The sequence below is a fragment of the Trichogramma pretiosum genome, unplaced genomic scaffold, assembly GCF_000599845.2.
Source record: "Trichogramma pretiosum strain Unisexual culture from Peru unplaced genomic scaffold, Tpre_2.0 scaffold15, whole genome shotgun sequence".
NCBI classification, from domain to species: domain Eukaryota; kingdom Metazoa; phylum Arthropoda; class Insecta; order Hymenoptera; family Trichogrammatidae; genus Trichogramma; species Trichogramma pretiosum.
Genome location: NW_019641686.1, coordinates 1,254,901 through 1,268,331, shown reverse-complemented (window position 1 = coordinate 1,268,331; position 13,431 = coordinate 1,254,901). Strand labels below are relative to the sequence as shown.

The window sequence follows — 13,431 nt, the reverse complement described above, 5'->3', positions numbered from 1 at the left end:
TATCCTTGAGTACTTCACGTTAATGACGAGCTGCATTTATCATATCCTGAAAATAATGTTGAATCAATGCCTGTAAGCTCTCGATTTTTATATATTTGCACAATAAAAAACGTCACGTGGATCTCTGTGTTAAAATGTGTTATCGACAATGAAAAATTAAAATAAAGACGAAGAAACTCCTTTTAAAAAGCAAGAGACAAATGGTCGGATTTTACAATGCCAATGAAACGAATTTAAAGAAGCCAAGTCCTCGATCGCTACGCGTTCTTTTTAGTATTCAGCGAGCGAGCGAGCCTGGGGCATCGCGCAAGTCCGAGCGCCCCCTACATATGTATAGGCAAGTTTTGGTCACCTTCTCTGCTGCTCGGAGCTGCGGTTGATCGTCAGTGGCCGCTGTCTCTCTCTCTCTCCCACGCACAGAGAACGCAGAAACCACCGCCAGTGCTAACAGTACGCAGCGCACAGTCAGGACTGGCTCTCTCGCACTTTTCTCTCTCTCTCTCTCTCTCCGTAATATACAACGTGAGAGAATTGAGAAAGACGACGACGACGACGACGACGACGTAGAGTGCGCAGCGGAGTCGCAAAAGGGAGGGTAGGTGTTTTGCTGCTGCTGTTGCAGTGCAGCCACCAGCAGCCAACCGCTGAGCGGCTCCTCAGTCTTCTCGGTTCGCTCGCTAGCGATTCACGCGCGCACGACCATCCGTACGTGTGTTTGTGTCTATGACAACGTTGGACTGTCGCACGCCTCTATATATACATATATAGATACAGGCATAACTATATATACAAAACAGAACCGATTCTATACATAGACAGTTTGCGGGGCCTCTCTGCAGGCTGCCTCTCCGCGAACTGCACTTGGCTCTCGTCGATATATACATACCCACACACATACACGCAGAAGAGAGAGAGAGAAACACTCACGACATTACCCATAAGTGCGTGCTCGTGCTCTGGAATATAAAAAGTGCAAGTGATATATTCTTCCCTTCGTGTCTAGTGTACGTGCGTAAGTGTTTTTTATGTCGCACGAGTCGAGTGCAGCCCAAGATTCGATTTTCCTCAAAAGTTCGGAGCAGCATAAGCAATTCCGCCGACTGGGTGCACGCAGCGAGGCGAGCGCTAGAACGAGAGGAGAGATCATCATGGCTATTATCGGCAACAAAATAGATTGAGCTGTGTGCGCGGCTGCATCGTGCGTATATGCAACACACACGCATAAAAACTGCACACGCACACGACAACAGCAGCAGCAGTGCAATAGCAGCGACTAGAGGCGCGTCCTTGTTTTCTTTGCCTATAGGAGAAAAAAAATACCGATAACTTGGACCAGACGCTGTGTTTTTTTTTGCGCTTCGCTGATTTTTTTTTCACTCAAACTCTACTCCGTTGTTTATTATAAAAATAATAATACGACCTGTGTAAACAATAGAATTGTGCCCGTGTGCGTGGCTGCGTGTATACGAATATATACGATCGCCGTCAGTGCGCCTCTGTTTTTTTTACTTTATTTTTTATTTCGTGCCTTCGCTCGACTCACTCTCTCATTTCTCTCTCTCGCTGTGTCCGAGACGAGAGCATCCGCAGCGAGAAAACACATTATACAGCTCGAGAGTGAGTGTGTCTGTGTGTGTGTGTGTGCCCGCTGTGCGAGTGAATACAAGTGCGTGAGTCTCCGCTCTGTGTACATGTGAGTGTGCAGCACACGGCTACATGTAGAGAGGGAGAAGCTGCGAAACAGAGAGAAGAGAAAATGGCTGCGTCTACTGCTAATTCTCCGACGAAGACGTCGACGACGACGACGACGACAAGGAGGATAGGCAGAGAATCTCAGCTCAAGAAATCCCTCGTCTGGGTCTTATTGCTCAGTTGGATCGGCAACAGTCCGAGTCTAGGTAAACATCTATCTCTATCACTCCCACTCACCTCGCTCCAGATCGTGTGCGCGTATTACAGTAATGCTTGAAACCAATCATTCGATCTTGCGTTCAAGTATACAAGAAAATAAATAATAGATTTCATACGACAAGCGCGTTAACGATCCTCGATGGTCCTGTGTTGCCATTCGACGACACTTGAGAACGAAAATCGCCAGCATTCATATCGACCACATAACCTCGCTTTTGCGTTATTTTTCTCGTTCGCCAATATATCGTTGCGAGTCAAGGATCAGAAGAGTCGCAGCCCGCAGCAGGTTTTTCGCGATCGATGCGCGGACGCCTCTTTTAAAGTGCAAAAATGCCACGACGATGACGACGTACCTGCATGAGAAGCTCGCATCTCTTCGTTGGTATAGGCTTTATATTGCAACAGGCTTGCGCCATGCTAATAATTGCGTTGGATTCGCGCGATCGACGTGTGTGTTATTGGCTCGTATCCGCGTCAAACTCGCTCGCGCGCGATATCGTTCAAACATCATAGACGATAGATAAGATCGGAGTCGTCGGCTACACCTGCCTCGTGTTTACACTTTGATAGACGCCACCATCAGCCAGCAAAAGCGGCTCTTGATGAAGATTCGATAAATAGCGTTTAGTTAGTACACTCGAGGCTATCTATTATGCGATAGGTTTGTAGTCGCGTGGTCGGCGCTGATACGTGTGGCTGCGCCATGTATTTGGAACGACGCCGAGTTTAAAATGTCATTGAGCATACAGGCAGACAGCACACGCACATGGTACACGAAGATACGGTAACAGTAAGGCGTGGATGACAAAAATTAGACGTCTGTTACTCTGTTTACACTGACGCATGAGTGTATACACTTACGTGAGAACACCACGAAGAGCTGGAAAAAGAAGCTTGCGCACCTCACTCATTGCTATCTATCGTTTAATATTGTACACGCTATATATCTACAATATTGTATTTACAATCGTCGTCGCCGGAAAGATTGTATTTCAGTGCTTTATAACGCATTTAAGTATATTTGAGCGCGTTTCGCGATAAATAGAAGAGTAGAGTTGGCGACGCGAATCGCTGTCGCTGCTATACAGCGTGTGCGGCAACGATAATAACGACGATATACGCGCGTGAAACACGCGACGCTCATCTCTAAAAGCATCTCTTTCTCTCTCTCTCTCTCTTTCGCTGACTCGGCGTTGCATCCGACGATATTTTCAGCTCGAGTGCGAGTGCACGCACAGGCCGCGCGCGCCCGACGTGCAATTTTCACGCGAGCCTATGATGTATAGTGTGCCGTGGCTGTGAGTTTGACACCCACGCATATTGCCGAGCGCTCGCGGCCCATACCTCTCCAAGACTCTACCTATACTATCCTGTCCCTTATACCACCTACTCAAGAATTATCGCAATTTTCGAGATACTCGTGGAAAGACTTGAAAATCGCTTTAGCAAAAATAATTGATTTCGATCCGTGCTTAAAAAGATCGTCGTTAATCAATTCATTTTTTGCGTAATATGTGTATAAAAAGGATAAGCTTACGAACGAAGCATGAAACGATTCTCGTCGTCTTGTAAAGAATCTTTACAGCTAGAATACATTGGCCTCGGATCGAACGTCGATGCGATCATGGGCGGCTGCTCATTCGAATGCTCACGATTTTGCACGTACTGCGTAGCTATTTTACAGCTTCAGAGACGTTTCCCTCTCGTCCGCTCACACTGGTGCTATAATACGAGACGTCTTTGAAAATTTTTTATTTTCTCTCTCTCTCTTTCTTTTGAGAACGTATAAGTTTATATATAATGTAACAAGAATGGATGCCATTCAGTAATGGGCTGCTCATGTTTTATCCTCTCTCTCTCTCTCTATTTATCTCTTCCTCTCATACTCACTCCGAGATTTGATATTAAACAAGTCGCTTATTGTTTTTCCTCTCAATGGCACTTCACTCGTAATCGGTTCTCTGCAGGCCCATGACGAGCACCGGATACGGCTCATCTATTTATTTCACTAACGTTCATTGTTCTATATTATGTAGCGCGAGCCACACTCGGTAAATTGCCCACACTACGTCCCAGAGTGGGCTACTTGGCAACCTTGAAATTTAATCGTCTTATAGAGAGAAAGAAATGTCTCGAATTTGTCGATTCCAGACGCGAATTCAACGCACGCGGGCCTTAAAAACACAGAGAGATATCGATGCATTTGATTTTGTATTTATACGATGTGGCTTTCTTCGAATACATATCAACGCGACGCGAATTAATAAGCGCGCGTGCGCTAGCGTTCACTCAAAATTCTTTTCTCGCGCGTTGAGCTTAGCATTGATTTGTTGCCTCGACTGCTATGAAAAAGAAATAAGATTCTACATCAACGCAGTTAAATATAATCCTATAATATAGTATAATTCGTTTGTTTTTATTCGACTATCACGAGCTCTAGAAATTGATAAATTATATTCAATTTTGCTCAGTTTCGGATGAGGCGGTCATCAAAACGTAATGAATTACGCAAATACATATATAGAGACGAGTTCGCAGCATAAAAGCAATTAAGCCGTTGAATCAGCTATAAGGGGAAGAGAGGGAGATGGACGCTCTTCGGGATGGCGGTAAATTAGATCGCATTACGAGCCAAGCCGAGGGGAGGTTTTGTGTTCAACGAAGACATATATAAAATAGAAAATCGAGACAGTCTCTGCATAGTCTCGGTCGAGCGACGAGATGACAGTCTCTTGCTGCGCGGATGCGTCATTTTATATTGTATCTCCGCTTCGCTGGGGTTGCTATGGAACGACTCATCGCCTGGGCAAGAAGCGCTCTGCCGTACGTACAATGCGCAATCAACCCTCTGGGTAAGCGCTCTACGATCTCGAAATTGCGATGACGAATATAGCTGTAAAATTTGCAGCCTTTTTTCCCCCACGACGTGTACCACTCCAAAGATTATTCATGGTCTTGTGTTATACACACACACACACACACACACACACACACACACACACAATTATCGTACAAAGCAATTTTGATTTTATTCTATTGAAGGTCATCGATGTGCAATTTTTAAAAAAGCCATTGACCTTTATTAAAGATGTATATGAAAAGCTATGAGATTTGATATTTTTCATGACTAATTATTGTGTAAAACGGAAAAATTATATTATTGCATACCCAAAAGTGGTCATTTACTCGTTCAATAACTGGGCAAAGCACTCTATAACCGTGCGAGAGTTGAAATGACTTTCGTCCTACCGAGGTTTCCAAACAGTCAAAAGTTGGTTTTTGTTCGTATACGTACGATAAATGAAAAATAAACTAACGGTACTCGGTGTATATACGAGTTTTTTTGCAAGAACTCGGTCCTTTCAGCTGAAATATCATAATGTGTAAATCACAATGCCGGGCTTCGTGATTTTCAAGCCAAAGATGAGATTATAATGATTCAGTTACGCGGAAAATAAGATCGTATACATATCGGATATATGGAGAAAAGATCATTGTCATTGACATTCAGTGTTTTATATACCGTTACGCATTGCCGTATGCTAAAGGAGCTGCTGTCTGCTTCCCAGAGTAAAAAAAATGATAAATTTTCGGCCGTGTATTATGTTTACAAAGAGAGCGAGAGAGAATGAGATTTGTATAAACATTTTTAGGAAAAACCCTCAACGTCGAAGAGCCTTATGATTTTTCTGTATAGAATTCAAGTGCTCTCTTCGCTTGAAATGTCTTTCCTTCTACGCCCTCGATGTATTTTTTTTATTACTTCTGAAACAACTTTGAAATCGCACACTATAACAGATAACAATAAAAAGTAAACATTTGAAAACAAACTTTGCCTGCATACGTGACAAAAACTAATTTTTTTTAGCTCTGATGTCTTATGTGCCCTCCTCCTTATATTATTTGGTTCGTGAAAGGGAGAGAAAACTTGACGACCTCTCAGTCTTGGTCAAATATACATCTCGCGAGAGAACTGCGTGAAGCATGATATGAGTAAATATCCTCCTGCTTTTTCTGTTGAAGTCGCTATAGTATATGTACAGGGGCAGGTCCTAAGCAAATATTATCTGTATTCTTTCAATCTCATCCTAGTATCAGTACTTATAACTGTCAGGTTTCTATGGACATATTGTATTTCTTTAAGCAAAACAGCATCACGCGTTGAAACCTTTATCAAAGCCCCGTAAACGTTTTTTTCTTTTACATAATCCGAGGTGCACAGTTTTTTTTTTTTACAAAGTCGCATTTTCGCTCCAAAAAATGTCATATTTGAACGATGACTGCTATTATGCCATCCTCGGATATTTAACGCTTCTCCGAGTAATCTGAGATGAGCTTTAGGTGCGCGCAAAATATATTTATATAAATAATATCGCAAAAATCTCTTTCAAACATTGATATTTTATTTTGCATAAATATCGTGTGCATAGCGACAACGATGTTTCCAGCCTCGGTTTTAAATCACTTATAAGACGACAACCTTCTTACGCGCAGACAGACGTACACCTACTGTACATACACACAACTCGGAATCGCTGCAGTCGTCTTTGAGCTCGGCTTCGTGGTGTACTTGATATTCCAACATCGATCCAGCCGTCCATTAAACGTTGACTTTTTGAACGATCGATCGTTTGATACATAATTGACAGCGACATCAGGTTGTGTGCTGGCGCGAGCAGTCTTATCGTAAACGAGTATCGATATTCGGCCTTGAGTCGTCTTCCTTGTGCGTACATGCATGAACACATCTCGGTGCACAAATATAAACGCAGGCTCTTTCACGAAAGTAGTTCTTCTAAATCGCTGCTGCCGAAGGCGAGGCCGATAGCAACGGGACGATTCTCCGTAATATATGCGTGATAATATCGACGCAGGGACGTAACCCCTTTGCACATTTGAACTCGTGTCCACTCTCGTTTAATTCTGCAAAAGCTCAAGACGTAAATATAACGTAGTTGGGGTCGCGCCCGTGTTAATTATAAGCGACCAACGTGACAATTGTACATGGGCTAGCATAGGCAAAAACTCGACTTTGCTATATTTACATGTTAAGCCGTTGAAGAATCAAACGAAAGCGAGTGCACTGCATGTACGCGCATAAAGACGCGAGTGTTTATAAGGAGAGAAAAATTTCCGAGAAAGGCTCTAGTCCAGAAGCACAACTAAGGAAATGTGTAAAAAAAAACAGAGAGGGAGAGAGAGAAAAAAAGTGTATTCACTGGGCAACTTCTCTGTACGTGGCATACACAGCTTCTATATGGACTATTCTCAGAGTCACTCGATAGTAATTCAACTGGTTTGCGTGCGTTTTGAGCGTGCGAATTGACTCTCGCGTCCGCGACGAAGATATTGCCTAGAACGGAGGAGAGATAGATGTACACGAGTATATGCAACGCGCGCGGGTTAACTCGTTCGTGCACCTACAGACATGCATACAGCCGCGCACGGCGCGTGTATACATGCAAATTACAGGGGAGCTCCTTCGAGACTTTTCAAGGCGAGCTCCAGGTTGTTTTCTTTCTTTCTCTCTTTGCAGCTTGAGGAAGAACGCAATTATTCAAGAACGTGGTTTATAAGCTATATAATCGGTCATTTTCCTGTATACACGTAGGATCTTTAATAATATAAATGTGCTTGAAAATCGAATTTCTATTTATATGAAAAAGTAAGGCGATAGTAAACAGTAGCGGTTTCTAGTAAAACTGTGTTGTTTTGACGACGCACGTGAGCTTATGAAATGGTTCTTTAATCTTCCGCAGTTTGTTCCATTATTGATTCCACGATTAAGTCCGAAACGTTTCTATGATATATTCGTGCCTTCGTTTCTTTAATTTAAAGTATATTTTGTATCCGTTATGTATTTTGCCTCGACGAATTTCGCTTCGCTTACAACGTCAAATAAAATGGAACCTGTTTGTTATTGAATTTTCGCTCCTCTTTCGGTATTCATCATGAGCTTGGAAACGCGAGAATCTATAGCTCACATGTAAGTGTGCAGCAGATATACTTCACACAAATAGTTGAAATCGCATAGTCGGTGTAGTGATCGCAAATACTATTTCCGTATTGTTTAATTGACAGAAAAGTAAAGAATAAAAATCAATGAACAAAATACATTCACAACGATATGTCGTTGCGAGCATATTATAACACTACGATCGTGTTCGTGACATTTGTGTATTTTTACAGACGTTACTCGATTATATATTGTTGAGTGTAAATGTAACTCTGCGGTAGAAACATACTTCTTCACAGTCTCGTCATAGACACAAAATAGATGAAAATGCTTTAGAAATAATTTTTAATTGAGATATTCCAAGATTTCAAGGTGTTGAAAAAATTGCTACATAAATTAAAAACGGAGTGACATGGCAGGTGCGGTTACCTCGGTACTCATATTTTCCACGAGTTTAATATTCTCCTTAAAATTATTCGCTCTCATTAAAAAGCAACAGGTTGTAACGATTAGTCGTTCCGTACCGGTATTATACATTCAAAATCTATTCTCACTTTGATATTCTGAACGCAACAAAACGCAGAAGAAAAAGAAAGGGATTATTCGCTCGTTTTTGCTTTTCATGTGTTCCGTGTGCTGCGCGAAAGATCAAAAGGCAAAAACCGCACACATATAGCGCGGCGATGTATTATACACCACAATACACGCACACGATCGCGGTCGCGCGCGATGCTGATCCAAGAACGTCGTGGATTTGTCTCGGAACCCTTTTTATATGTACGTTTCTTCTTTCTCTCTTTCTCTCTTTTTTTATATGTACGTTTGCTTTCTAATGGCCTTTGTCAAACGCAAAAGCGTAAATGCGACTTTCGTGTCGCAAGTGCGTGTGCCATAGATGCGGCACGTGCACCAAACACGCAAGACGAAGCGAGAATCGCGCACATAAAAGTCTCGAAAATGCAGCTGCTATTTCACATCTTTAGAGTCAGAGAAGTATTGTTACTATATATGACGATTACATAAAGATTCAGTGTGCTCCATTCAAGGTACAAAATTTTACCTGTCAAGCTGTTTCTTATAAATATATATAGCAACCAATCAATAGAAATCTAGTGTTTAAGGTAAACATCAATAATGATCATTCATTCGACTATAATAAGAAAATCAGAAGATGTCGCGTCACAGTTGCGTGTTTATGTCTTCCCGAAATGTGCCAAGAGTCGCGCTCGTGAATCAATCGAATAGAGCAAAATTATCCTAATTATGTTCGATTCAATGTGCCCTGCCAAGAATCGTGAGTATATATTGATCCGTTGCATAATACCTATAATACGTATTCGCATAAGGCGAGTTAAAAGCTTCTTCTTCTTTTTTTTTAATGGTCTCGTTAAAACGTTTTTTTTTCGCTTCAACGTTCATTTCTCGGCGTCGACTAGGCGGCGGCACGCACAATATTTATAAATAAAATCCATATCGACGAAACATCGTCGGCATGACTTCATCACCTAGTGGTATCCGCCGATCCGAACGCGAGCTTATATATTATTTCACACGCCATCGGCTCTTTGGCAAAGTGCAATGACGAAGGAATGTTAAAAATATACACGCGTTTATTCAACGACCTAATCGACACGCGCGGAAACGATCGCGCCTACCTCCTTTACGCGTCGCATTTTTTTTTAACACCCTCGTTACTAAGCTCGAGAATTAACCGAAAAATATTCCTCGAGCCTCGCGAAAACGATTTGTGACCAGGCTCAAGCGCGCGTACGATAATATAAATATTTATAATAAGATTTTCGTCTCTTTCTCTTTTGACGGGTGCGTGCGCGCGAGATGCACACATGCGCGTTGGCTACTGCAGTCTTGCAGCTAGCTCTCGAGTCGCATAAATTATATGTATATGTGCATAACAAAACCAAAGTCCAAGTACTAACTGGTATACACTATGCAGCGGGTATAAGCCGCACGCGCGCGCAAAATATGAGATCTCGTCTGGCAATGCGGCGGTGGTTCGTCATTTCGTCTTTTTTTCGTGAAAGTGTCTGCCGCATGCGCTCGTCGACTCTGGTAATTGCCGCACCGCCGCTACTGCTACTACCTCACGCGTTGTAGATATATATTTGCGCGCGTCTAAATATAAATACGGTGATATACGCTCGAGCTTTTTTCCGTTTTTCGACGCGCTATTACTGTTGATCTGCGTTTTTATTTATGTGTAGCCGCAAGGAGCCGAGAGATGCGGATGCGCGTACGATATTCGACGATTAGCCGTAATTTCGCAATCGGTGTACGCAATTATAAGCATTTAAAAATAGAATCGAAGAAGCGTAAATCTGTAGCAGTCTGGCGATCGCAATTTGTTGTAACATTGACTTCCTTCGAAACTGCCGGCAGTGTACGTTTTTGTACGATTACTCGCTTGCGCGTATCGAAGCGACATGTTCAATGTGCAATCGATGCTCAACGACGCGCGAATATCTCGATGCATACTCGATGCGACACTTCCTGCGGGTATATTTTGATACGAACCAACGAGAGGAATTATTTTCCATTCATCCGATAAGCGCGTCGATGCGAAACCAGAAGCTTCCGATAAAATCGAACAATTGCTCCATGCACGCATGCGTATATCAATTAGAGAATAAAAGAAGGGAATAGTATATTTCTCAACGGGTGCACATATGGTTTTTTAGCAAAACGAGGGATTATAGCACGAGCCGAAGGCGAGTGCTGTAACGAGTTTTGTTAAAAAACCATATCTGCACCAGTTTGAGATACTATTTTTTCCTACGAGAGCCTAAAATTAGCGGCAAAGTTGCGTATTTTAGGTTAGAGTAGGGAAAAATAATTTTCCTTTGTGTATGGCGCTATTCAATATATGCTCGATCGAATTTTTAAAGAAAGTGAAAAATCAAATTTTTGTTATACAAGTAAATTAATGTTAATTTACTCAAACGTTAGGAAATACTTAAAAATTAAATCGATCAATTCCCGTACGAGAAAGCCTTTAATAATAATTTGTTGTTGTTTGTCGGTTTCAGTCTCAGGCTTGACTTGTTATTGCGACGGCAGCTGCCCGTCGGACAAGCAGAATGGTACCTGCCAGACCCGGCCGGGCGGCCACTGCTTCAGCGCCGTCGAGGAGATCTGGGACTCGGAACAAGAGGAGCTCGTGCCCGAGTGGTCGTTCGGCTGCCTGCCACCGGACGAGCAGGGCTTCATGCAGTGCAAGGGCTACCTCGTGCCCCATCTGCAGGGCAAGAACATCGTCTGCTGCAACGACTCGGACCTCTGCAATCGGGACATATTCCCGATGTACAAGAGCCACTCGACGCCGCCGCCCAACAGCCAGGCCCTGCCCTCGGACGCGCCCCTCATCATCCTCGCCGTCATCCTGTCCGTCTGCCTCATCATCTTCTCGCTGGGTGCCATCCTGGTCTATCAGCGCCACAAGCGCAACAAGGAGCGCGGCCCTTGCCTCGTCTCGGGCTCCGAGAGCGGCACCCTCAAGGAGCTGATCGATCAGAGCTCGGGATCGGGATCGGGCCTGCCGCTGCTCGTGCAGCGCACTATCGCCAAGCAGATACAGCTGTCGCAGTGCGTCGGCAAGGGACGCTACGGCGAGGTCTGGCTCGCCCGCTGGCGCGGCGAAAAGGTCGCCGTCAAGATCTTCTTCACGCTGGAGGAGGCCTCGTGGTTCCGCGAGACCGAGATCTACCAGACGGTCCTGATGCGCCACGACAACATCCTCGGCTTCATCGCGGCCGACATCAAGGGCACCGGCTCCTGGACCCAGATGCTCCTCATCACCGATTATCACGAGCGCGGCTCGCTCCACGATTATCTGCAGTCGACCGTGCTCGATTACGCCTCGCTGCTCGCCGTCTGCCTCAGCATCGCTAGCGGCGTCGTGCACCTGCACACGGAGATTTTTGGCACCCGCGGCAAGCCCGCGATCGCCCATCGCGACATCAAGTCCAAGAACATCCTCGTCAAGCGTAACGGCGAGTGCGCCATTGCCGATTTCGGACTCGCTGTTCGCTATCTCAGGTAAGAGCGATCGCTCTCTCGTCGACTTTTTACTTTTACTTCATTCATTTTTCGATTCAATTATAACTTTGATTCGTTACAATTTTTTGTTAATCTCACTAGCGAGACCGGCGAAATCGACATCGCGCCCAATGCGCGCGTTGGCACGCGCAGATACATGGCCCCGGAGCAGCTCGACGAATCTCTCAACACCAGCTGCTTCGACTCCTTCAAAATGGCTGACATGTACTCGGTTGGCCTCGTACTCTGGGAGATCTGCCGAAGATGCGCCACCGGAGGCAAGGTCTCCACAGCGGAACCCTACGCTCTTCCCTATCACGACGTCGTACCAAACGATCCTGATTTCGAAGAAATGAGGCTGGCTGTCTGCGTGAAAAATCTCAGGCCTGTTATCCCTCAGAGATGGGACTCTGATCCAGTAAGCAATACGTATTTAAATATTTCTACACTGAAAAGTACCTTGAAAAGCAATTACTATATCATATAGTAACCATGGAATCTATTTTTAAGAAAAACATTTTTAAGAAAATTACTATGTTATAGTAAACTTTACCCTTCTTTTAGGAAATGTTACTTGATAGAAACTTCTTTGTTACTTAGTAATATTTTCTATAACCTGGTAATTTTTTCTAGGGTATTTTTCTCAGTGTATATTTACTTATAATGCTTAAATGTTCAATTAAATCTAACTATACTTTTTCATTCACAGATCTTATGCACAATGAGCAAGCTGATGACTGAATGCTGGCACTCTAACCCAGCTGTGAGATTGACAGCGCTTCGGGTCAAGAAAACAATGTCAAAACTGCACATTGACAATGCAATCAAAATTGTGTAGTAAATTTGACAAAAAAAAATTTAATTTAATTTTATCTTTATTGAAAAAGAAAAATTATAGACGTCCTAATGTATATACAATGCCTAATTTCCCCTGATTTCCTCTTATGTGTATATAGTTTTTAAAATAATTGCAGACTGCAGCTGAAGACTGACAATGAGAACTGAATTGTATATAATATATATTATATATAAATATATATAGATTGAAGTGTAAAAATGTGTAATTGAATATGTCAATTGTATGATATCGTATTAAATACGTGTATATTATTTTTATACGAGTGAATGAGTAGTGTAGTGTAAAAAACAGAATAACAGTCAAAGCCAACATAAAAGCCATTTTAGTACGCTCAATATTGTTATTTCACATTAAACTAGTAAACTATTTTAGTCCGTAAAAATTGTAATGTTTCTAATGTTACTTACAGAAAAAAAAACTTGAAATGAAGTATTTTGTTTCAAATTTTTAAAAAAAATTTCTACATTTTTAACAACGATAAGTTTAATATTCATGTATAAATCAATGTATTGTTAGCATTAAAATGAGTATGTTAATAGTAAAAAAATATATTTCATTAAAATTAAATGATTATTATTATTATTGAAATAAAAAATAGACAACATAATTTCTTTCAGTTATACATTGGCCAAATTAAATTATTCTAATATTA

The 13,431-nt window shown here is 42.6% G+C and overlaps 1 protein-coding gene across 2 annotated transcripts; it reads left to right on the top strand.

Moving 5' to 3' along the window:
- The first annotated feature begins 433 nt into the window (after positions 1 to 433).
- On the top strand, positions 434 to 13,346 carry LOC106649962 (bone morphogenetic protein receptor type-1B-like). Of its 2 annotated transcripts, none has more exons than XM_014367692.2 (4): positions 434 to 1,898; positions 10,912 to 11,920; positions 12,023 to 12,338; positions 12,630 to 13,346. In XM_014367692.2, exons 1-4 carry the CDS (start codon positions 1,757 to 1,759, stop codon positions 12,756 to 12,758), a joined length of 1,596 nt encoding a protein of 531 aa, XP_014223178.1. In that variant the 5' UTR covers positions 434 to 1,756; the 3' UTR covers positions 12,759 to 13,346. The 2 variants fall into 2 exon arrangements, with proteins under 2 accessions (XP_014223178.1, XP_014223179.1); XM_014367693.2 differs by lacking the exon at positions 434 to 1,898 and adding an exon at positions 9,041 to 9,161.
- Positions 13,347 to 13,431: the final 85 nt, after the last annotated feature.

Bases quoted from the DNA above. Each gene is read 5' to 3' on its own strand.
- LOC106649962 (XM_014367692.2), top strand. From the start codon at position 1,757: ATGGCTGCGTCTACTGCTAATTCTCCGACGAAGACGTCGACGACGACG. The intron at 1,899-10,911 runs GTAAACATCTAT...TGTCGGTTTCAG, and splicing joins CGGCAACAGTCCGAGTCTAG to TCTCAGGCTTGACTTGTTAT. The intron at 12,339-12,629 runs GTAAGCAATACG...TTTCATTCACAG, and splicing joins AGAGATGGGACTCTGATCCA to ATCTTATGCACAATGAGCAA.